At 56.7% G+C, this 23671-nt stretch overlaps 2 protein-coding genes across 3 annotated transcripts in view; one reads left to right on the plus strand and one right to left on the minus strand.

The window, feature by feature from the left end:
* Positions 1-539: 539 nt before the first annotated feature.
* On the minus strand, positions 540-10679 carry GGT1 (gamma-glutamyltransferase 1). 2 transcript variants are annotated; one of them, XM_006908684.2, is made up of 12 exons: positions 10521-10679; positions 9802-9932; positions 9562-9648; positions 6630-6822; positions 6087-6244; positions 4879-5028; positions 4345-4481; positions 1817-2004; positions 1466-1593; positions 1259-1371; positions 1055-1168; positions 540-710 (listed from the first exon to the last, which is right to left on the minus strand). In XM_006908684.2, the coding sequence occupies exons 1-12, from the start codon at positions 10676-10678 to the stop codon at positions 564-566; spliced, it is 1704 nt and encodes a 567-aa protein (XP_006908746.1). In that variant the 5' UTR covers position 10679; the 3' UTR covers positions 540-563. The 2 variants fall into 2 exon arrangements, with proteins under 2 accessions (XP_006908746.1, XP_024900300.1); XM_025044532.1 differs by lacking the exons at positions 4345-4481; positions 4879-5028; positions 6087-6244; ... (2 more) ...; positions 9802-9932; positions 10521-10679 and having other exon boundaries at positions 564-710; positions 1055-1231; positions 1316-1371; positions 1817-1992.
* Positions 10680-16249: 5570 nt separating this feature from the next.
* The window catches only part of LRRC75B (leucine rich repeat containing 75B), a 14097-nt gene continuing 6675 nt past the window's right edge, over positions 16250-23671 (plus strand). The window contains exons 1-2 of the mRNA XM_015586790.2: positions 16250-16346; positions 17896-18137. Of these exons, the coding sequence (XP_015442276.1) occupies positions 16250-16346; positions 17896-18137 (339 nt within the window). The remainder of the gene's footprint in view (positions 16347-17895; positions 18138-23671) is intronic.

A 23671-nucleotide genomic window follows, 5' to 3' on the forward strand; every position in this document is an offset into this window, starting at 1 on the left:
TGGGTTTCATTCTGGTTTGGTGCTCGGAAAGCCCCCGGGACCTGGCTCTGACCAGCATGTTTTGCTTCAGCCTCTTGTCCAATCCCACTCCCCAGACCTCGGCTTCACCTCTGCGTGTCCTGGGAAGGGTGAGTCTGGACAGCTGCCAGGCTGCAGAGACACCAGGATTCCCAGCATAGGTCAACCGCGGCTGCCCAAGTGAAAGCTAGGGCTATGGCGCCCCCTGATGTTCGATACTGAAAGCGCCGCTGCCCGGCTCAGGGAAGGGAGGGCCTAGCCCCTTCTGCTGGGGCTTAGAGTGAAGAAATGTTTGACATGGGCTTGTCCTGCGCGCCCCTCCCACCCGCCAGGCTGTCCATCTTTCCTCCTGGTGGCTCCATTTCACACAGGATGCTAAGGCCCAGGGAGTTAGGAGCCAGCCCTCAAGACTGCCCAGAGCCTGGTGCTGTGGCTCCCATTTATTGTACTGCTTTGACGCTCAAAAGGGAACGAAGCACAATCCTCAAAGTCCTGACGGGCATCGCATCCCTGGGTTGCCCGTCAGCCTCATCCGCCCTGAACACTCAGTAACCAGCAGGCTCCCCGCCTTTCCTGGAGTCCGAGGCGGCCGCCCAGCCACTGGCCGTGCGGACAATGGCCTGCACTACAGCGATGAAGCTGGACGTAACCTGGGTTTGGTGGTGCCGGGTCTCCAGGGCCGTAGTCACCGCCTGAGGGTGGAAGGGGAGAGGGAGGCCTCAGGGGGACCCAAGACGCCCTCTGAACCACACCTGTGTGGTCACAGGCTTCAGAGACCCAGATGATGCCATTTCTAGCCGAGTGGCCAGGAAGTGTAAGTTGGGGGCAGCTGGGCCTGTTGGGTCTCATTGAAGCAGGTGGCCTGGCCCTCACTGCAAAGGGGCTCAAGATGGCCCAGGAAGTGGGTGTGAGGATCACCTGCTCCAGGCAGAGGCCACCAGCCATCATCTACTCCATGACTCAGGAGATCCAGACCTCAATCCCAGGATGCCCAGTGGGTCCCCCCCGTGACTCAGTTTCCCCACCTCCCGCACACCTGGTCAATGTCTCTCTCCACCACTGTGATGTTGGGCAGAAGCTGGTCGTGTAGCCGAGGCTCTTCTACTGCCTTCTTCACATCGTAGCCGAACCACAGGCTGTGGATGATGGCCTGCGGCGGGGGGGTTGGGGGGGAAGTGGGGTAGATGGGGTCAGCATGGCCCAGAGGCAGGGGCTGGGGGGACAGGTGGGTGGCACATACCAACGCAGTGGCTGTGGTGATCTGTGTGCCCCCAGAGGCACCCACCACCATGCGGACCTGACCGTCGCTGTCCACAATGATAGCCGGGCACATGGATGAGACTGGCTGCTTCCCTGAGGTCGGTGGGCAATAGGGGACAGAGATGCTGGTCAGCTGCTTGTGCTTGGGACACCAGCTCCCTCCCCACGCAAGCCCTCCACCCCACACCTGGAATGATAAAGTTGGCCGGTGAGGGGGGCACCCCAAACTCGTTGATGATGTTAGGGGAACTGAAGTCATCCATCTCATCGTTGAACAGGATCCCGCTGACCGGTGATAGCACCTTGGAACCAAAGCTACAGACCAGCTGGGTCAGACAGCTGTCCCCTGCCCAACCTCGCCTGGCCCCACCAGGTCCCCACCCAACCACCAAATCTCCAGCTTATACCCTGTGAGGTCCAGTGCAAATGCTCTACTAAGGTGGAGCCTCGATTTCCCATTATGAGAGGGACTGATGGAGCCCCGCTTCTGGGACATGGGGGCAGCCCTGGCCCACCCAGGCCACCCAACAGCCCCTACTAGAGGTTGATGGTACTGGTGGCCGACACAGCGCTGCCATCCTCTGCAACCACAGACAAGTGGGCGGTGCCCCCGTCATCCGGTGTGTAGAACTCAGGCTCATAGTAGGAAACCGGATGAGTGGTGTCGTCGGAGATCCGGGCCCGGAGTTGGGCAGCAAAGAACTCGGAGCTCATGTTTCGAACCACCTGCCGAGACCCCAGAGCTGGCCTGAGGAGGTGAGGGGTAGGGGGCACGGGCTTGTGCAAGCAGCTCTCAAGAAGCCCCGACCATGGGTCTGACCACAAGCCTCCTGCACCCTAAACGTCAGGTGGCCTGTCTGACTCCCTCTCTCCAGCTTCTGTCTCTGTTGCAGTCCAGCAACTCTGAATGTCTGTCTGTCCATTCTCCAAACCCCCACACTCTCAGCATTCATTCAGTCATGGAGCTTGTGCTGCATGCCTGGCATTGGGGGATCAGCAAGGAACAGACATGCAGGTCCCCACGATCATGGCAGGGAAGACAAAGGCAAGCGGGGACGTGCAGGAAAGAACAAGTAAGGGTGGTGGAGAGGGACAGGGTAGGGGCAGAGTGGTCAAGGAGGGCTTCTAAGAGGAAGTGACATCTGAAAAGAGCCCTGAATGAGGCCTGGATGGCAACTACAAGGCCCTGAAGGACACTTGTGAGCAACAGGCAGACAGTGAGTTGAGTTAGGGAGACAGGAGGTTGAAGATGTCGGCAGGGGCCGATCCCATAAACCCCATTAAGACTTCAGCTTTTGCTCTGAGCCACCTGGATTTGTGGCAGAGGCGTGAGCACGCCATGGGTGTTTGCAGAGGATCCCTCTGGAGGCCATGTTGAGGAAAAGGGGAAAATCCAATAGGGAGGCTATGACATGAGCTGGAGAGAGGAGGTGGCTCACCCAGGTGAGAGAAAGAACTGCGAACGGCCCGGAAGTCTGCAGTCCAGAGTGGCCCTTACCTGGGGAGGCGAGTACTGTGGAAGAGACAGTTTCAGAGACAGTAGGAGCTTGATTTTAGACAGATGCTCACTGGACACTGTCTCAGGTGGGTGGTGAACCTGGGCGTCGAGTTTCATGGGCAAGATCGGGTTGAGGAATGAATGGGGAGATGGCTGTTTTAAGCCATGAGCCTGGGTGGGCAGACAGAGAGGATGGACAGACACAGAGAAGAGAGGAGGAAAGGAAGGAGGGGCGGGCGAGGATGGCCCCTGGGCGCCTAGCAGAGGAAATGCCTCCAGAAGCTTCCAGTAACATCCTTCGGACTAACTGACCAATCCAAGGGGAAAACATTCAGCCTGAATTGACTCCAGAGGAAACAAAGTCAAATCCAGGATGTGGAAGATTCTGCAAGACAACTGCCCTGGGCTTTAACAATCAGCAAGACAACATCCGGCCGTTGTAGGGAAGGAGACTAGAGAGACAGAGCATCAACTGCCAGCGTGAGCCCCAGGGGCCCTGGGCCTAAACTCACGGGATCCTCAGGGAAATCTCAACACGGGCTCTAATAGGTCATGTGCCTCGATGTCAGTGTGTGGAAGTTTTCACTCAAGAAATACAACCGGGAAGTGTGATATCTGTAACTTTCTGTCCACTGACTCAGAGAAAAACACAAATATTGATGGCAGAAGCCAATGGGAGAGGGCTCCAGAGAGGACAGAGGAGACCGATGTCGCTGAGGGCAGCAGAGGGAGGGTTTGGGAACAACAGCTCGCTTCTCTCAGGAACGATCCACCAGAAAGGAGGAACGGTAATACAACAGGCAGAGCAGTGTTGTAGGAAGGATGAGCCTTAGCCAGAAGGGAGGGCAGAGGGGGGCCCAATGCAGGGGCTTCTGTCACCTCAGGAATACAGGATGCCAGTTCATTGGCTGCGGTGGGTAATGGGGGTGCAAAATGGTCACTGGAAAAGAGAAAAGACCTGAGAGACCAGAGGGGAAGCCCCGCCCCAGGAAGGCCAGGCCAGGGTGAGGGGTCTGCAGGTCTATTCTAGAATGCGAGGATACAAGTAGGTAAGGAGGGACGTGACGGGGGTCACAGTGGAGGCCCAGCCTGGAGCAAGGGCAGCCGTTGGTGAGTGGGTCGGGGAGTGCAGCACCTGGGCAGCTCCCGGGTGTGACCAGGAAGCTGGTGGCCAAGACCTCTAGCCACCTAGAATGCTGGTCCCCTCCCCTTCACCCATCCTTCTCATGAACCCTGAGGGCTGCGATGCCCCCATGCATTCCTCACCTCGGCACTGACCAGAACTTTCTAGGCTGAGAGCACAGCACATGCAAAGGCCCTGAGGTAGGAGTGTGGTGAGGGGAAGTGGGGGACTAATTACTCATTGTCAAGTCTGTTACACTGTGAGCTCCATGAACCCCAGACTTGGAGTCACCAGTCCATCCCAGCACATAGCAGGCCTGCCACCAAAGTCGGTGGGAATGGATACATAAAGCAGGCAGGAGGCTTTATTAATCCATAGAGGGTCTCGGGGAACCCTCCTCCACGGCAGGCCCCTTGCCCATCTTGAGCCAGCCCCGGTTCCTTACCTCAGTCATATCGACAAACTTGGGGTCCCCAAGCAGGGTCCTCTTGGCGTAGGCAAACCGGAATGCCTCCACGATACGGTGGTAAGTCAGGCCCTTCTGCTCAGGTGTCTCCACGCTTGCTCTGGAGAAGTTGTACCCTGGCAGGGCAGAGCTAGGTATCCGTTGGCAACCCCAGGGCCCGCAGGACATGCCAGCTCAGCCGAGACAGCTGCTGGGTGCCCAGGGTTGACTCACACCTCCCTGAACCAAATGGCCCACCTTAAGAAGGGGAACACTTAATAACCAGCAGCTGTCGCTATTTCAGAGGGAAAGGGACCCCCAGGGCCCGGGGCTTCTTCATCCAGCCAGAGCGCACAGATGAACTTCTGGCATTTGGTGCCTGGGGCAAGCCAGACTTTGTTGCCCCTGAGCCCCACCCCTAGGACACTGATCCCCACCTCGCTTCCCCCAAACACTCCCTCTGCTCCAGTCAGTCACCCGTCAGAGCCTGACCACTCAGCACTGCCCCCTGCAGGGCCATGGTGCGTGGCTCACCTTTGAGGATGTTGAGGATGAGGGCCAGCACAGGCCCACTGAGCGGGGCACTGGGCGCATAGAGCCGGGCGTCCCCAAAGCTGATGTTCAGCGGGTGTTCGATCAGCTCGGCGCGGTAGTTGTTCAGGTCCCTGGCTGTCACAATGCCCCCTGAAACGAGTCAGGACCTCAGTGAGGGGTAGGGGGGCAGGATGGGACATGGGGATGGGGCTGTACTATTGGGGGGCAGGCCTGCCATTTGGGGATGATGAGGCCACACCATTAAAGGGTGACCCTGCCCACCCCGGAGGGCACGTCCCCTCCACCTCCACACTGGCCCATTCCCCACACCCTCTGTTCTCCCCGACAGTGCCACCTCCCCACAGCCAAGCCCAGGCCGGCTGCCCCCGATCTGCTTGCCCACTAGCCTCCCAGGTGGCCAGTTCTCCTCTTGGCAGCCAGAGGGTCTTCTCTAAATGGAAAATATCTGCTCCCATTTCACCCCTGCTCAGCCCAGTCCTCCTGTGACTAATGAGTGGCTGGATGGAGGTTCTTAATTCTCCAAGGCCCCAGACAGACAAGTATTTACAAGCTAATTTCTGGCATCATAAATGTCAACATGCCAGTCACCCTCCTCTGGTGACATCCCGACAAAAAAACATGAAGAAGGCCACAGCTCAGGGAGGGAGAGGCAGCATCGGGCTCCGTCAGAACCTGCTCCACAAGGTTCTAACCATAGGACCCTGCAAGCAGCCCCTCCAATGTCTCTTTCACCAAGCCCATCCATGTCCCCTGTGGCCCTCCAGAGAATTAAAATCCCCCTCTGCACGCTTTAGTCGGTTCCCTCTGCCAGGAATACCCTTCCTCTCTCTGCCCGTATATAAAGTGCAACTTCATCTGCAACTCAGGCACTGTCTCCTCCAGGAAGTCCTCCCAGGTCTTTACTTCAGTGCTTCCTCAACCTTGGCTCCTGCCCACACCTATGTTTACCCCTGGGGGGTTTTCTCTCTTGAACTGCACCCTTTTTCTCAGCTTTAACTTAACCAGAAACTGTAGATCCATGGCCTGTCACTGACTGCAAACACATTTGTGACTCTCTCTGGCCAGGTGCTCCCTGAGGGCCCAGTGCCTAGCCCAGGCAGGATCCGAGGACCCCAGAACTCTGGGCCCCAGCTCAGAATTCCCCTTGTAGAGTTCTTCGCCCCAGGTCCCTGAGTTTGCACACTCACCAGTCGCCTGGATATCCTTGACGATCTGAGCTGTGAGGCTCCCGTTATAGAAAGCCCGGGCACCCTCGAAGGCCAGAGTCTCGTACGTGTCAGCCAGCCGTGGCATGGTCACTCTGTCCCCCTCCCGCAGCACCTTCCCATCCCGGCAGAACACCTCACTGGGGCAGAGAGGCACCCGTGAGGCAGGCAGGTGTCATGGACTTGGCCAGACAACCCCCACATCCACCCAACACAGAGAGACAAGAACAAAGGACAGTCAGAGCCTGTCCACAGGTAGGTGGCCCTGTCACTCGGAGTTCATCCTCCAGTGTCCAGCCAAGGCCTCCTAGAGTCCCTTGTGGCTCAGGGCACACAGGCCAGAACCCCAGGCACCAGGCTCAGAATGTGTCCCCACACTTGGTGGGGAGGGATTTTGACTTCTGGATACCAGCCGTCTAGGCACAGGTTCCTGAAAGTGCTCCATCAGCCAGTCGGGGCCCGCAGCGACTGGGGACGTGCCTGCCCTGACTGTGCCCCAGAGCAGGCCAGTGCCCACAGACATACCACAGGGAAGGATGCCGCTCAACGGCAGCCTGGCTTCTCTCCAGGGCTGCCGCCAAGCCCTTTCCCACAGGGAAACCCTGGCGGGCTAGCTGGATGCTGGGCTGGAAAAGGCGCGCCCACGGCAGCCGCCCGTGTCGCTGATGTGCCAGCTCATAGCCACGGATCTCACCAGGAACGGCCACCGACAGCCCCCCTGTGGAGGGAGAGAGACACAGTCAGTGGCTCCAGACGGAGACATCAGGGCCTCTGTCAGGCAGCATCCCAGGTGCAATCCGCAGACAGGACCAGTGATGCTCAGGAAGCAAATGGATTGTTGAGGTCAGATCTGGACTCGGCAGCGAAGAGTGCAGATCGGCTAGGGATGTGTAGCAGCAGGGTAAGAGAGGATCGCACATGCTAGGTTTGTTTTTTTTTTTCACACATGCTAGGTTTTGCTGTCCCAGGTGTAGATCTCTGTCTCCACAGGTGCCACCATATCTGAAATCCTGTGCCAGGCTCGCAGGTGCAAAATGAGGCTATAGGGAAGCCAGACCCATACCACCTCTCATTTGGAGCCTCCCAGGCCAAAAGACTTCTCATTCTAGGAGACTCAAGGGTCCCCCGTGCCAGAACCTGCCAGAGTTCCCAATGTAAGCCCAGGCCAGTCCCAAGGCAAGGGTCTCTCTTCTGTTGTCCCAACTGGGACCTGCGCCCAAATCCCTACTTGGTTCCCTCTCCGGGCCTCAGTTTCCCCATCCGAACGTGAAGAGTTTTATCTTCCAGTTCTGAGCTTTGAGGAGCCCATGCTTCTACTGATCCCCCACCCCGGCTCCACTGCCCACAGTGTCCTTAGATGGACATTGACAGAGAGATTCGGCCCGCACGCCCAGGCACCTTCCTGCTTTCACCCCTGAGATGACGGGGTCATTTCGGCTACTCCCAGGATTGGAAGCCATAGCTCTAGAGCTGCCTCTCCCAGCCTGAAATTGGGCAGGAGGTTTCAAGGGCCAGGCTGTTAAGACATCTGCATATCTCAGGTATGACACTCAGCACACAGTTTCTCCCACCTGAAATAAATGCTGCCATGACCTCAGGCCAACCAGACTCTCACACCACCCTGCTCCCTGAGGTCACCAGTGACTCCATGCTGCCAGATCAGAGCCCCACCCAGCCTCGTCTTACCTGGCCCCTTACTCTGTCCTCCCTCTTGAATTACTTCTGTGTCACACCCGCCTGGCTCTCCTCACATCTCCCCGCTCTCTCCTCTGTCTACACCCCCTCTCTTGCTGAACTCCCCCAGATCAGGGCTTCGGGTTCCATTTACATTCTGACAACCCCCAAATCTACTCTCCGGCCTGGCCTGCTCCCTGATGGCCAGATCCGAAGATATACGTATCCATTCAGAGAAAGCATCTCAAACTTAACACACCCAAAACCCAAATCCTGACTGTTACCCATCCCTCTCTGCCACACAGCCTGTCTGGGCCAGGTGCAGACTGGGGTCATCAGGACAGCCTGCGTACATGTCACACCCAACCCAACACACCCAACACGTCAGCAAATCCATAAGCTCCACCTTCCATGTGTGTTTGGCACCAGCTACCAACCACCACCCTCATCTCCCCGATTATTGCCAAGACCTCCTGATCCGTCACCTGCCAGGCAGGCAGCTTGCTCTCTGTTCTGTCAGACTTAGGCCAGAGCCACCCCTACCGCATCACACTGAAACACTCCAGGGAACACCTCTACCACCCTCAATAAGAGTCACAGTCTTCACACTGATCCAGGAGGTCCAACATGACCCGAGCCGTTCCATCTGACCCCATGTCCTCCTCCTCCCTCCAGATACTCCACCCCAGCCTCTGGATCTTTGCTGAGATGCCCCCTCCCTGGCCAGGTCACCCTTGGGGAAGCTGAGCATCCTCTGGCTCTTCCTGCCTCTGTTTTCCCGGCAGCACGTGGCACACCTGCAGTCTGCTCAGCCTCTCCTCACCTGGAATGTCTATTGCCTTTGTTTCGGACCCTGGCTTGGGGAGAAAGCCCCTGACACTCTAGGAGGTACCCAATAAGTCCTAGTTAATAAATGAATTCCAAGCATCCAGAAGGTGCTAGGGCTATGAGATTCCAGCAATCTCACACTCTGATTTCATTTCTACACATTTTAAGTTTCCCGGTGGGTAAAAATTCAAAGATTGTGAATGTTGGAGAAGATGTCAAAGGGGCTACTCAAAGGGCCCCAACCTCCGAGGCAGAGGAGGGGATCAGACCTGCTGTGGCCCTGGGTGCCCTGCACCTCCTTCTCTTCAACCTTTTTTCCTGCGATCTGTTTGCGAGGTGTGCCGTGGGGGGCGGCGGTGTCAGGAGCAGCGCCCCCTGGTGGCCACTGCCTTCTCCTCAGCTGCATGCAGAGCTGGGGAGCCTCCTGTTGGCTTATGATCAGATTAGAAAAGAGAGATTCCACGCCATACTCATCTCCACAAATGAACAAATGAATGAATGAATAATTTGGATGTCTGTTAACAGTGCAGGGTTTAGACGGCATGCTTCGCCGCCACAGAGCTGCGTGACCTCGGCCAGTTCGCATGACCTCTCTGGGTCTCAGCATCTCTGCCTATAAAATGGGAACCAACACAGCACTCCCCCTACTAAATGTACAGGGAAAATTCAAGGGTCTTGTCAGTGAAAATGGCTGAGCAGAGTGCTGGCTGTACTGTCCCCTGGTTTGGCAAGCTGTTCTAATAATAATTATTCTCTCCGTGTACTAGCACAGAGGGGCCTGAGCAAAAATAACAGAAGCTCTGTCCCTTTACCCTCGGTGATGATGGTCTTGTCCATTCATTATGGAGCTGTTATGGGGCTGGGAAGGGAGAGGAGGGGTGGGCCAGAGCCATCCCTGACCTCAGACAGGGCTACGCTAAGACTTCCCGTCCCACACTCTGAGACTGCCCCTCACCTTCCTGCGACTGCTCTGAGCTGTTGAACATGTTGGTGGAGGCCGACGCAGGGGCTACCTCTCGGGCGTTGATGATCTCCACTTTTCCTGGAAGGAGAAGCAGTTGGGCAGTCCGGACCAACACCAACCTCTCACCCTGTGTTGTGTGAGCCCAGGGGCTACCCAGCTATGCTTGCCCCAGCCCAAGTCCCGCCTGAGGCAGCACCCTGTCATGTACCCCCCATCCCCGTGGGCACTCACGTGTGGTGCTGTTGTAGATGGTGAGGAACACGCCGCCCCCGATGCCCATGCTGTGGGCGTTCATGAGCCCCACGCAGAGAAGGGCCGCGATGGCGGCGTCCACAGCCGAGCCGCCGTCCTGCAGCGCATCCCTGCCCACACCACGTAGAGCCAATGAGAATCTGCGGACGCCCCCACTCCACCGCGCCCCACCTGGCTGCCCACCGCGCCCCACCTGGCTGCCCTGACAGAAGCGAAATTTATAGGAGTTTTTGTTTTTCACATGTCACTCTAAAATGGATGGGCTTATATATATTTTTTCTTTTTCAAGTAAACAGATGTATATACCTTGTATAACTGAAAAAAAAAATCGTTGCTTTTTATTAATAACATTTTTCCCTGTTTCAATCTTTAAGTGAGAATTGATCTTTGTGTATAATGTGAGATAAGAGTCAAAAATAGTATCAAAGAGCAGAGTTTACACAAAGAGACAGACACCTTTAGAACTGAGGAAAGAGCCCAGCTGGACACTGGGAGACCTGCACCCTGCTTTTGGGGTCAGTGTCCCCTTCTTTTCTGACTAGAGGCTGCTGAGAAGGTCCACGAAAAGGATGCCCCTTCTCTAGGCAACCTGTTTATAGGTGGAGAAACTGAATCTCAGAGGGGCGAGGGTCTTGGCCAGGTCCACTTATAGCGGGTTGTCCTCCAGGGCTTGTGTCCCCACACTCTGCCCCACTCACCTCCCGATCTCCGAGCACTGCTTGGCATCCGCGGCCACAGCTGCCCTAGAGTACACGTGTTTGGGCAGCCTGGAGGTAAAGAACAGCCCGAGGCAGAGGCCAATGATGAGCACCAGGATCACAGCCACCAGGCCCAGCAACACGAACGGCCTCTTCATGATCTGTGGGCAGAGGGTGGGGGTGGGGGGAGCAGGGTCAAGGCACTGTACCAGCCCATCACAGGGCGCACACAGCCCAAAGTCAAGCCGCAGAAATCTGCGGTGTCTCCTTCCTGTCGCCCTAAACACATGTGGGTCAGGTCACTTTCTCTGCCAGAAGAAGCTCCTGACTCCATCTCTGCCTTCCAAAATCCTCCCTGATTTTCCTAGGGACCCCATCTCCAACAGTGACCCCGCCTGGGAGCCCCCATATTTCACATGCCTCTGCTTCTGCAGGGCTTTGTCTGCCTCCTCCCAGTGACCGAGGTCTCCACTGCCAATAGGTTACCCTAGGAGGGACAAGCCTGGCCTGTTCCTTCTGTGTCGCCTACCTCAACCCAGAGCCCAGCAATGTCCATGGGTCCCCCAGAGTGGCCTGCCACAGTGTGGGGTTCAGCTTCTGTCATGCCCTCAAAGGGGGCACCCACGGTCTCCTCCTGACATCATCAGATCAGATGCTACAGGGCAAGGGCCTACTTTCCTCAGGGGATGGGAGCCTTGATCCTTGCCTGGGGAGGTGGCCACAGAAGCGGGGAGAGTTTGGTTAAAATAGCTGGCAAAATAACTGGGATCTCTCTCATTCACTGCAGAAGCCTGTGACCTCAGAATCTGCTCCAGAGTGACACCCCGACCGCAGCCTCCTCATGCCCTTGGAGAGGGCGTACCTGAAGCAGGCCCAGCCCTTCCCAAGGAGCTCTGTGAGGTTTCTCTGCCTCCAGACGAGCTCTAGAGTCAAAGAGGAGCCCGTCAGCTGCTCACATGTGGTCACGAATTCTCCCAGGCAGAGCCGAGAGAGGGTTTGCACAGAGCAGGGCGGGGAGCGGATGCCGGCACAGGGCCGGGGCTTGGTGGGGAGCACGTGGAGGTAGTGAAGCTGAGCCGAGGGTACAGGGACAGGGGGCCCCAGAGCCAGCCTGCCCCATAGGAGCCTGGACTCGCCCCTCACCCGCTGTGGGGCCTTGGACAAGTCACTGACCATCTGTCCTTTGGGAATGCCATAGGCACCCCACTTGGGGATGTTTAAGTGGAAGATGAAGTGGGTTGGAAAATATGCAATGCTAGGTAAATGTTGGTGACACTGGGCTATTCTGGGTGCACTCTGGGGGGCCTGCCTGTGGCAGCGGGAAGCTGGTGAGCCTCTTGCTCACTTATTTTCCTGGTAACTGCCTTCCAGGCTGCCCAGAGAGGAAGGGCTGGCTTAAGTCCTGGCTTGGGGACTCCTGGCAGTGGAAGCAGGAGATAGGTGTGACCCCAAAAAAACTCCCAGATTCAGTTCCCTCCAAAGGATGGGTGTCTAGGCAAGCCCCAGGCTCACCTTGTCCTTATTCAGAGGAATGCCAGGGCAAAAGGTGATGTCCCAGGGATGGTCTAAGAATGGAGCCCCACCCCACTGTCAGCATGAAAGAACTTTCCCCTCCCCAGCTCAGGGGGCTGTCACACAGCAAACTACCACCCCACGTCCCCAGGAGGATTCGAGTCAGCCCTTCCTCCTCACCTTGACCGAATCCAGGCCCCACCATTTCTGGCTGGACTCCGCAAAGCTCCCTCCCTACTCTTCAGTCTTCTGAAAAGCAGCCAGAGGGCTCTCTCCAAAGTGTTGACCAGGCCCTGCCCCTTGCCAGTGCCCCTGGGGGCAGTCCATGCCTTCTGCCCACCATCTCTGCCAGGCCTGACAGCCCTCGGAGCATACCTTGGACCCTGGCAAGGAGGCCAGTCAAAGTTAAGGGCCGCTGTTGGAGACAGCTGTGCTGGGAGGTCTGCGGAAGCTTAAGAGCTGGCCCGCCTGCTGAGTGGGTTCCAGACACAGAACTTTCCCATCACATTCAGTGGAGCAGGGCTGGGCCGGACAGGGGCCAGTGCCCTTCTTTTCTGGCACAGGCACAGCTCCAGCCACCAAGGAAGACTCCCAGTCCCGTCAACTGGGGCCGGCCATGTTGGGCACCTAGGGGGTTTTGGCCTCATTTCTTCTGGGCTTGGGGGCATCCTCAGGGCCCTTCTCTCTCCCCTCAGGTCCCTGGGGTGAGCTAGTCATGGCTTCCTAAGGTCCACACTTCAGCCTCCCCTGTCCATTCATTTGTCTTTCCATCCACCCACCCAAGGGCCTAAGTGGGCTCCCTAAGGGACAGGGGGCACCCAGTGAGGCTCGGATTGCCAGGGCGTGTGGGGAGGATGCAGGCAGCACTGATGCCCACCCTCTCCTCCTTAAGCAGGGCAGCAAAAGAGGCCTGGCTCAGCCCCCGACAGGCGGATACATCTAGCCTTGCGGAAGACACCCCGCTGGGGGACTGGCCTTCCGTTTCCCACTCCCCCACCTCATGTTTTTCTCTAAGATTCACTGAACAGTGTCCAAGCCCAGAGGCCTGGCTCCCACCCAAATCAGTATCAGGAGGGGAAACTGAGGCCAGAGAACGGATAGGGCACAGTGCCTGGCCTCAAACCACAGCCCAACTCCTCGTAACTCTGGTGCACTTACCTGAGGCCCAGAGGCATCAGGGGTCCAGGAAAGCCCCAGGAAAGCCCGTTCCTCAGAAGACAGCTCTGGGCTGGGGCACAGCAGGGGAGGAGAAGGCAGATTTGTCTGCCTGGGAAAGTCTCAGCCACAGCACCACCGGCCTCCCCAGTCCCAGGGAATGCTGGGAGGTCTAAGGGACCTCAGGAGCCAGAGCCACGCCTGCGGCCCCTACAGAGCTCCTCAGGGGGCCTCTGAACTGGGACTGAGATCTGGGGATTGGCACCTCCAGGGAGGAACAGAGGCAGGAGGGACGGGGGAACTCACGTGCTCACCTAGTCCCAGAGGAGGCACCCAGCATCCCCGTGGGGAAGTTGAAGGCATTTGAGTAGGGTGGAGAGCAGGAGGTCCTCCAAGGAAGGTCCAACCAAGCAGGGAGAATGGTTGGACATATGGGCAACAAGAAGGTGCAGCGACTCGGCCTGTCACCAAGCGACAGTGTGACCCCCCAACAGGGAAGGAGAAGTGTGGTGACAGAGGCAGGGGTTCCCCCTCTCTAGGACTCAGTTCCCTCCAAAGGGTGGAGCCCACTCTGAGCCCCTCCAGGGAGCCCCAGGCTGGATCCCCCACTGACGAACCCTGTCCCTGTTCAGAGTCTGAACTTCAGGGCTAGATACAGCGCCCCAGAGATGGTTCCTGAGGCAGTGAAGCAGGGGTGCCACCAGTACCAGACCAGAACCCAGACCTGGGAAGCCTCATGACAACCCACATCCCTCAGAATCGAAGGGAGCCTCTCAGGAACATGGCCTGGGGCCTCGGGTCAGGACCGATTCCGCCACCTATCCAAAAATATTATCATCTCACATCCAAAGAACTGCCTGAACAGTCTTTAAAGACAGGGCTCAGAGAATGCCAGAGCCGGTCCAAAGTCACAGGGCCCAGCAGTGCAGGCCTGGCTACCCGCACCTGCTCCCAAGTTGCTGCATGTCCTTGACCAGCCCGCCACAGAGGTCCTGAGTCAGGAGCTGCTCTGGTCTAGCCCAGGGGACTCTGGACACTGCTCCCCATTCCCCCACGCCCTTTATCTGCTAAAGACAAAGACAATCATCAGCTGCTCCTTGAGTCATGGCTCCCACCCGGCTCCTTGGCCGGCTGTGTCTAGGCTGCGCAGGAGCCCCTGCAGCCCCCATCTCTAACACCTAATTCACAACCATCCTGTAAGGCTGTGCCATCTGACAGGAGACACAGAGGTTGACCGGATATTGCTGCCGGCCCTGAGTCACGCAGCCAGAGCAGACCTTGTTCTGTCATCTACTGCCCTTGAGCAGGCTGGAGATGCTGTAACCGAACAATCTGCCTGGGCATCACGGCAGCTACAGACCAGAGGGACTGGGAAGATGGATAGGGAAGGAGCCAAGGACCAAGGCCCAGGACCCATCCCTGGAGGCTGGACTCCAGCCAGGACCATTAGGAGACTGGCCCCACCTGAGTGGCTGCATAACAGGGCAGTCAGCTGGGAGGGGTCTGTCACTAGCCTGCACCTACTTGGCAGTTTTCTCTGCCTGGGATGGCGTGAGACATGGCAGTATCGGCAGCAGCAGGAAGATAAGAAGAATGTCTGAGTGGGCAGAGGATGGCCCGGCCCCCACAGGTAACCCCAACAGGAAAACCCTGGGCACAGAGTGCTGCCTGTGATGGGGCACAGTCATCTGCACCTAACAGCAGCTGCAGGTTTCAGAGAGGGGGGACAGGAGCGAAGGCAGCTCATCAAAAGTCAAAAGAGCCATGATGTGCAGAAAGATATGTCAAGTGTGTCACATTCTGTCCCGGTCAGCCTCCTACTCCCTACAAGCAAAGAGGGGACCTGGGGGGAGTGGGTCTAGGCTGGAGGTTTCCTCTAGACCCTATGTCTCCTGTCCTAGACACAAAAGGTGGTGAGTTCCCCACCCCAAGATACTGACTCTGCCATTAGTACTACCTCCTCCCAACACACTCACACACACCGAGGCTTCATCTAGGCTGAGCAAAGCGGGTTCCCAAGACACAGCAGAGAAGAGTATTAAGGAGGAAGATGGAGCAGCCAGCCTGGAGTTTCTCTGTTAATCTTCCTCCAATCCAGCCCCATGGCTTTGTCATCACAAGCCCGGAGCCACAGGGTTGAAAATGAGGCACAACTCCAAACCCATTCATAGACAGGAAACAGAGGCTTAGGTAGAAGCAGCTTGGTCAAGGTCAGCCAGCCCCAAGAGCCATATGGACTGACAGGTGAACCCGGAACCCACCCTCCTTGCCCCAGCCCATGGTGAGGAGACACCTCCCTTGGGTATGAGAACACAGCTCTCAGCTGCTTCCTGAGCCCCATCCACACTCCTGGACTAGAAACTTATCAGAATCGGGATCTCTCTCTCCTTCTCTGCCTACCCTAGGGCGATAAGATTGAGAATTAGATACAGGCTTTCTCCCAAGACTTGATAACCAAGATCTTCCAGAAACCTGTTGAGATTTGAATAATCACAGAGTGGCGCATGCCCCCTAGAGCTATGCAATGACCCTTACACAACTGACTCTGCTCCACCTCCACTAGGCCACAAGCCAGAGACCCAGAGGGGCATGGCCCAAGGACACAGCGTCTTAGCCCCTCACGGCTCCGGCTCCACTCCAGACCTGACCCCCCAGTGAGTCCCCCACCCCAGGCTGCCAGGTTCTTTGGGGCCTCAGTTTCTCCATGCTGCACTCTTCTGTCTTAATTCCAAGAGTCCACTTCTTAGGTGCCATGGTTTCTTCAGAGAAGTTAGGTGGCTCCCTCCACCTGGCTTTCCTCCACCTACCCCACACCTGTGGCAGAGTGAGCCAGAAAGCCTGGACAGGCAGTCTCAAACTCACTTACCAGACAAGAAACAGAGGCTCCCAACCCAGACCTTGTTAAAGAGCATGGGGCTTTGCACACCTGTGTGATCCCTCCACTATATCCATCCACATGAGCCCTGCCCCTGTCGCCCCGAAAGGCAGCCCACTCCCATCACTCAGGAACATAAACTCATGCCCAGAGAGGAAGAAGGGGACCCCCAGAGTGTGGCCACCACATGGCAGAGCTGGGACTAGAACCTAGGACTCCAAACATTCCCCAAAGGCCCCAGACCCAAGCTTCCCCCACCTATGATGCCCAGCAGCTGAGAGAGGGTAAGCCACACTTTGGGATCACACAGCACTGGGGTACAGCCAGACCCTGTTCCATCCCAGCTCACCTGGCTCCAGGGCTGGTCCTCCTGCTGCACTCCAGCACAGAACCGAGTCCCCAGGGACTAGCTGTGACCCAGCTCCTCCCCTCTCTCCCGGTGCTGGCCTAGGGCGGAGGAAGGCTTTAAAGGCACAGGAACCTTTCCAGGTGGAAAGAAAGCTGGCTCCTGGTCCTGTCCCCACAGCTGTGTGACCTGGAACAGCTGTGGGCCTCTCTAAGCCCAGTGGGGTCCCAAACCCTGAATGAGAGACCTGAGCTTTGAGGGCCTCGGTGGGGCTAAATAAGGCTGGGTTTCAAGCAGAGGCAGGTCCCCTGAGAAGAGGTGAGCTCCCCACAACTTACAATGTCCAGGGAGGGGTTACACAGCACTGGGGTGCAGCCACAATATGTCTGCACCAGCAGGGGTTGAGAGTGTAAGCATCTGAGACCTCACCAGGCATGAGAAGCCTAAGATTCTCTCTACAAGCATGCCTTCTCCCTGACCCTCAGGGCTGTAGGTGGGGTATCTATAGGCTGTCACTCCAAGGACCATGGTCACCAGGGCTGAAGGAAGTCACATGACCCAGAGGAACCTTTTCTCGTCCTCCAACGTTTTTGCATTCTGGCTGATGGGGGACAGAGGCAGCGGGGGCCGGGGATGGGCCATCATTTACTCACATGGAGCTGGTGGGCCCAAGCCACCTCACCCCTCTGAGGTCCACGCATAGCGTGCTGCCTGCCAGAATTGCCACCACTAGCATGGCCCTGGCTTAAATTCATTCATTCTCACCTCTGATCCTGGCCCATATAAATCCTTCTATCAAGGAGCCCCCAGCTGGATTGGAAATGGGATAGTATGGTCAGCCAAGGAGAAGGAAGACCCCAGGGCCTCGTGAGGAGGACAGATACAGTGAGGGTGGGGAGAAATCCGGGCTGGGTTTGGACTGGGGAGGACATGCCAGCTGGAGGGAACAACTTGAGCCTGGATACCAGGTGCTAGAGCCATCTGTGGGCGTAGTAGCCTCAACTTCCCTGGGCCTCTCCTGAGCCTTGAGCCGTCAAGGGCAGAAAGGAAAGTGGCTGAGCTCAAATGACTTGAAGGCCGGGCGTCTGGACTTTGAGATCCCAGGGAGGCTGATGAATGTGTCACCCATCTGGGTAACCCATTAACCCCAGCCCAATCATTAAGACCCTGGTGGGTGACGATTAGCTCCTCAGGTGGCCATGAAGTGGGCAGGGGCTGTGGGAAGACCGGAGTGTTGACGGGGACTGGCTGAGCTGGGCTCTCGGCATCTTTGTTCCTTGAAGAGCTTTCCTGCGCTGAGCTGGCCTCCAGCCAAGGGCAGCTGTCAAGGTATCATGGAGGCTGCCACCCCACCATCCTGGTGCTTTTCATCTCCTAATTACCCCTTCTATGCTGGCACCAGCAACCTAGAGTGCCTCGGGGGCCTTGGCCAGGCACCTCTGAGAAATGGGCCTCAGTGGCCTCCAAGGCCCTTCCTATTCTAACAGGCTTGGATCTGCCCCACCTCTATGCCTGGGAAAACAAGGAACTGGTGGAGGAAGAAGGGTACTCCCAGGACAAGGAAACTGCAGCCCGAGAGGAGAAGGGATTTGTCCAGAGCCGCTCAACCGGACCATGGAAGGCCCTGCAACCCACTTCCTACAAGTGGCGTCTCATTGCTGCCTCTGCGATGCCCCACCCTGCTGTCGGGTCTTGGGAGCAACAGTGCCTGAGTCCCAGGAAGTGCCAGGTGAGCCTCATGTCCTGGATGGGCCACAGCTGCTAGAGACGCAATATCCCCAAATGCAGTTGTGAGCCTCAAGGGGACTGAGCCAGGCAGGCACGTCCAGATGCAAGCAGTGCCTGATCCATCCTCCAGAACCACTGAGCTAAGATCTCAGGGCCTGCTGGGAGCCAGGAAACCTGATATCCTCCAGGACATTTTGTATCTCCTAGTATTTGCACCAAGGAGACATTTGGAAAACTCACTGAACAAAACTGACTGTAAATCCAATCATCATAGCATCTTAACTTTAGGATAACAGAATCTCAAATATTTGATCTCGGGTCTCCCATCTCAAGCACCTCAGAGAGATCAGCTTGCACACCTGCCCTTATGGGGAACTCACTATCTATAAAGACAAGCGAGATTGGTTGGTTGGCAAGTTCTTCCCAGTGGCAAGCCCCAATTTGCCTTCTTTAAATGCTTTCTGCAGCTATGAGTCAGTCTGCCTCAGATGAGCCTGCTGCCACTGTCTGAGACCTCAAAGCAGAGGATCAGGGGTCACTTCAGGTGGCCGGTAGCTACCTGGCCACAGCCTCTCAGAGCCACGTAGAACACAGTGAAGGCATGGAAGGAAGAATCCATCATGGTGAAGAAGCTGGAGTTGCCCAGTGATGGCAGGGAGGTAAACTCTGGTCAATTTCAGGCAGACAGAGTCCCCATGTCCCCAGGGCCTGGTCAACACTCCCTGGCGCCATTTCCAGCATTCACCATTTCAGCACCCACCTTTGATGTGATAATGGTAGTTGGAGCATGGCCAAGGGTGTGGACCTCCAGAGATGTCAGCTTATTAACACCTACAAATATACGGCAGTGGGTCTGGCACCTGGTGGACCAAGTCCAACTCCCAAACTCAGAGGCAGAATGGCAGAATGGCCTAGGGCATGGGCTCTAGAGTCCCTAGGTTCAAATTCAACCCCAGCCACTGAGTCTCTTCTTCCTGCCCTCAGTTTTCTATCTGCAGAACGGGGATAATTAAAACAATTGTTGGGTGGACTCACTGAGACAGTACAAAGGCTACATACAGTAAGGGCCTGTACCTCCGTGGCTCTGACACCCAAGCCTGAAGCCACCTCTGTCCCTGCCCGATGAGCAGCTCAGAGCTCAGAGGTCATAAGTGCCTTCCTCCTGGCTGCCTGCTCCTTCCTGCCCACGAACCCTGCACAGGTAGCATTTATCACATCACCTGGCAATTACCTGCGGTGTCTGGGAGCTCCAGAGGGTGGGAGAGGAAGGGCTAGATCTTGTTCCAAGCCCAAATTCCCACCCATCCCTGCTTAAGAGGCAAGTATTCTTATCTCCACAGCCATGGCCTCAGGGATCGGGCGCCCAAGCTTCCTTATTCACCCTCCAGCCCCCACCCCACTGACCGACCCTGCACAGGGCTAAGTTGATGTGACAAAACTGTCCAACATTATTCACGCTTGCTCTACTCGGCCTGCCTGGACTTCCAGGAGGCCTGCCCCCCAAACCCCCCTACACAGCACCTCCTCGGCTTCCTTCACCTCTGCAAGCTGGACTCAGTTACTTTCTAGCTGAGTCTTGCTCAAACATCCTGTCTCCTGGAGTTTCAGACACCTCAGGTCAACATGCCCAAGCCTGAGCTACGCAGTTAACCTCCCCAAACCTCCACCGGCCACATCAGTCCAGTCTAATCCAGCGCAGCCACCCTTGCATCCTCACTGACCCCGTCTAGGGGCCTCCACTTCTATACCCCGCCCCAGGCCGCACCTGACCCTGATCTTCCCTCAGACCACCCCCTCTCACCTGGCAACTCCTCCTCAGGGTCTCCAGCCCCTCCATGGTTTTCCTACTGCAGCCCCAGTGCTCAGGCAGCAAATGCCCCTCCCCCACTGAAAACTTTTCACAGGCCCTGTTTCCCCTCAGGATAAATTCTTGCCTTGCTGGGGCTCCGCCCCTTCCTCTGTGCGGTACACCCACTGCTCTCTTACTGGGACGTCCTGCTAGCACTCTTCTTTCAGACCCCAACCTCATCGTCACCTCCTCTGGAAGCCCTCCTCCACGTCCTGGGCTGGTGCCTTCTGAGGTTCTCAGGGTGTGTGTGTGGGAGAGTGAGTGGGGGTGCAGAGGATCATAGCTGTTACTTTGACCTTCTGTGTCTGTCTTACTCTCCAAAATATCCACAGTGCCCAGTGATCATCACTGAAGAGAAGAATACAGCTGTTGGGTGATCGAGTAAATTCAGGTTAGAGCCATAGAAGCTTATTAGTAAAAACAGCTCATGCACATCCGACACTGCTGTGTGCCAGACTCTTTCCTTGTTATGTCTAATCTTACGACTCCTTTGCCAGATGGGCATTTTATTTCCCCATTTTACAGGTGAGGAACTGAGGTTTGCAGAAGTTACTGTGGTGGATTGAATAGTGTCTCCCCACATTCATGTATAGCCGGGAACTCAGAACTTGACGCTATTTAGAAATACTCGTTGTAGATGTCATTAGCTAACAGGAGGTCATACTGGATTAGAGTGGACTCTAAATCCAATGACTAGTGTCTTTATAAGGACACGCGAAAAGAGACACAGACACAGGGAAGAAGGCCATGTGACAATGGAGGCAGAGTTCAGAGTGATGCAGCTGCAAGCCAAGAAGAGTCAAGGACTTCTGGCAATACCAGAAGCTAGGGAAAAGCAGAGAATTTCTTGGCGCCTTCAGAGAGAGCATGGCCCTGCCGACAACTGGGTTTCAGACTTCTGGCCTCCAGAAATGCGAAAAAATCAATTTCTGTTGTTTTAAGCTACCAAGTCTGTAGTAATTTGTTGTGACAGTCACAGAAAACCAATACAGCTACCTACTTTGCCTATGTTTACACACCCCAAAGGTGGCAGGTCCAGGAGATTTGAATCCAGATCCTGACCCGCATGGAGATTCCTGGCCCTGCAGAAGGCTGACAACCCTATAGAGCCAGTTCTAGGGAAAACTGCCTTCATAGAGCATCCATCTGCTTCCTTCCTCTGAGACAGTCCAAAACCATCCAGCATCCTTCTTTGCACTGGCTGTCAGGAGGCTCAGTGTCTGTCACCTGGTTACTTGTTAAGGTACCGTCAGCCCTGAGCTGGCTTTCCTCTTGGGCTTGGACTATCTCTCTGCTGGGCAGAGAAGAAGCCCAAAGGTGGGACAGGTCCAATTCCAGCCACAGCCCTCCAATTTACCTTCTGAGTCATCTGTACCTTCATTCCCTATCACTTCAGCTAGGCTACCACATGGGTGGCCAAGAGCTTGGGAAGCCAAAGGTGTGGCTGTCACTGCTACTTATCTCCTGGCGTGCCCTACTTGGGGCTCAGGTTGCCTCCAGAAGGGCTGTTTCTCCCCTGACTCTCTGGCCCCCCAGTCTCTACCTCATTGGCTGCTCAGTGAGTAGGGCTGCCCTGAGAGAATTGGTACAAGCTCCGGAACCCCCACACCAGCCTTGGGGACGGAGAGGGCAAATTCACAGCCCATCCCCCCCGCACCCCCATCCACCACCACCACCACACCGTGGGGTCTCTACGATCAGCTCTGCTGCCCAGGGCAACTCCAGAGAGTGAAGCCAACAGCCTTTAGTTAAGTACACATGGAGGCTACTGAAGAAGAACGATGCCTCCGCTCCCCTGGCACAGCTCTGACTCTGGGGCCTCCTGCCCAAATTAGGTTAGGGAAGAAAGAGTCCCCAAGAGCCAGCTCAACCTAGCCACCCCCCATAGGAGGCTGAGGGAAACCCATCCAGAAATCTGGGCCCACCCATCCAGAAATCTGGGCCCAGACGCCACCCTTCCTCCTTTCCGGGGAAAAATGTCCTCCAGGAATCTCTCGGCCAAGGACACAGACTATGGGGTGGGAGGTGAGGAGTGGGGTGGGGGAGGGGCAGTTCTCTGCTTTTCACAGGACTCTAAGCTCTGGGGATCCCCACTATGCTAATGTCTGTTTTGCCCTCTTCACGATGCCAGGCTCAGATCTTTTTTCCCCCACCCTGCACCCCCACCTCAGTCGTCTCACATTTGAGGTGACAATTTCCGGGACTGGTTCAGCCTCTGGAAGGATATGGTCAGGATCTGGGAGCTATCCCAGCTCTAGCTCCAGCCCTGAGGACATAGGGAAGGGGAGGAGGGTCTTACCAGGCTGCCAGCTCTGGACAGGGGATCTGAGCAGTCTCTGGGGCTGCCGTTTAAGTCTCTGGCCCCGTCACCACCACGTCAGGCCAGCGACAGAGCCTTGGCCCTGAGGGAAAGCAGTCTAGGCAGTCATGCAGGTTTGCCAGAGAGGAAACCTGTGGTGCCAAGGTGGCCCCAGGACAAGGTTGGCTATAGAGCAGGAGGGGAGGCCGCTGGGTCCAGCCAGCGATTGCTAAGAGAGAAGGGAGCCCAGATTAGAAAGACCCAGGAAGAGGCCCAACAGGGGTACCTAAGCGGGCAATAACGAGGGTTGGGGTTCAGTGGGTGGTCAAGCAATGAGGACACTGCCTTGTCTAAGGAGGTCCACAGAGCCTAACACTCTGTCCCCAGACACACTCCCGGGCAGGTAGTGCTTAACTCAAATGAAGGAGCCTGACTCGGCCCTCACTTACCACTCTTGGCCCATCTCCCTTCACCTTCCCCACCCCTTCTGCACCTATGGCCAGGCACACTGTCCTCAAAGGCTGGACAAGCCCTCCTTTTGTGGCAATTGGGGGCTAGAGCCTAGTGACCCAAATGCCCCCTACCCAGGGAATGTGAGGGGCTCAGGCTGGGTGGGGGCTGCAGGGGGCAACGGTTCTTCAACAAAGGCCCCAGACTCCTGATGAGGGAGTCCCAGGGGGTGGGAACACTTCTTGAGCTGGGCGAGTCCCCAGCTCAGGCCTGGTCCTGAAAGGAGCCAGAGGTCCCCCTTCTCACACTGCTCAACCCCCACCCCCTCTTGACCGGAAGGAACACCGCAAGGCAGGGGCAGGTGCACCTGGCCTGCTGCCAGTCTACCCAGGACTGGGCTTAATGATTAACTAGCACCCTCATCCCATTTATCTCCCAGGCTGCGAGATCAGAGGCCTGGGTCAGAAGGGGCCGCTCCACCCTGCCTGCCCAGCCAAGCAGGGCAGGGCAGTAAATATTTGTCATTGTAAGAGTTTATGCGTCAGAAACTACAATTGCTTGCTGCCGGAGTGATTCCTGAAAGCGGGTGCTGGCACTGTCTAAGTTTGGCAAACATCAGCGGAACCCCCATCCACACCGCCCTAACTCCAAGTCCTGTGCTCTTTGCACCGCCAAAGCAACGGTTTCCACAGTCAGCCCCACTAGGGCCAGGAGGGTTTAGAGGGGCCAGGAGGGTTTAGGACAAGACCGCCGACACGCGCCCCTACCGGGCCCAGCGACTTCCCCAGCGAGCTCCAAAGCGTCAAAGCCCAGTCTAGCGCGGGCAGGGTCCCGTCTTCCAGCAAGACCCTCCAAATCGAGTGTTTGGGAGCAAAGGGTCCCCAGCAAGACTCCCCCCTCCCCCCGTCCCCCTTCCTCGGCATTGGCCCGGCCGGGA

Source organism: Pteropus alecto, unplaced genomic scaffold (genome assembly GCF_000325575.1).
Source record: "Pteropus alecto unplaced genomic scaffold, ASM32557v1 scaffold113, whole genome shotgun sequence".
NCBI lineage: Eukaryota > Metazoa > Chordata > Mammalia > Chiroptera > Pteropodidae > Pteropus > Pteropus alecto.

Coding starts and splice junctions, on each gene's coding strand:
- GGT1 (XM_006908684.2), bottom strand. CDS start 10,678: ATGAAGAGGCCGTTCGTGTTGCTGGGCCTGGTGGCTGTGATCCTGGTG. Junction 9,649..9,801: donor CATCTACAACAGCACCACAC/GTGAGTGCCCAC, acceptor TTCTCCTTCCAG/GAAAAGTGGAGATCATCAAC. Junction 711..1,054: donor TGGAGAGAGACATTGACCAG/GTGTGCGGGAGG, acceptor TTCCACCCTCAG/GCGGTGACTACGGCCCTGGA.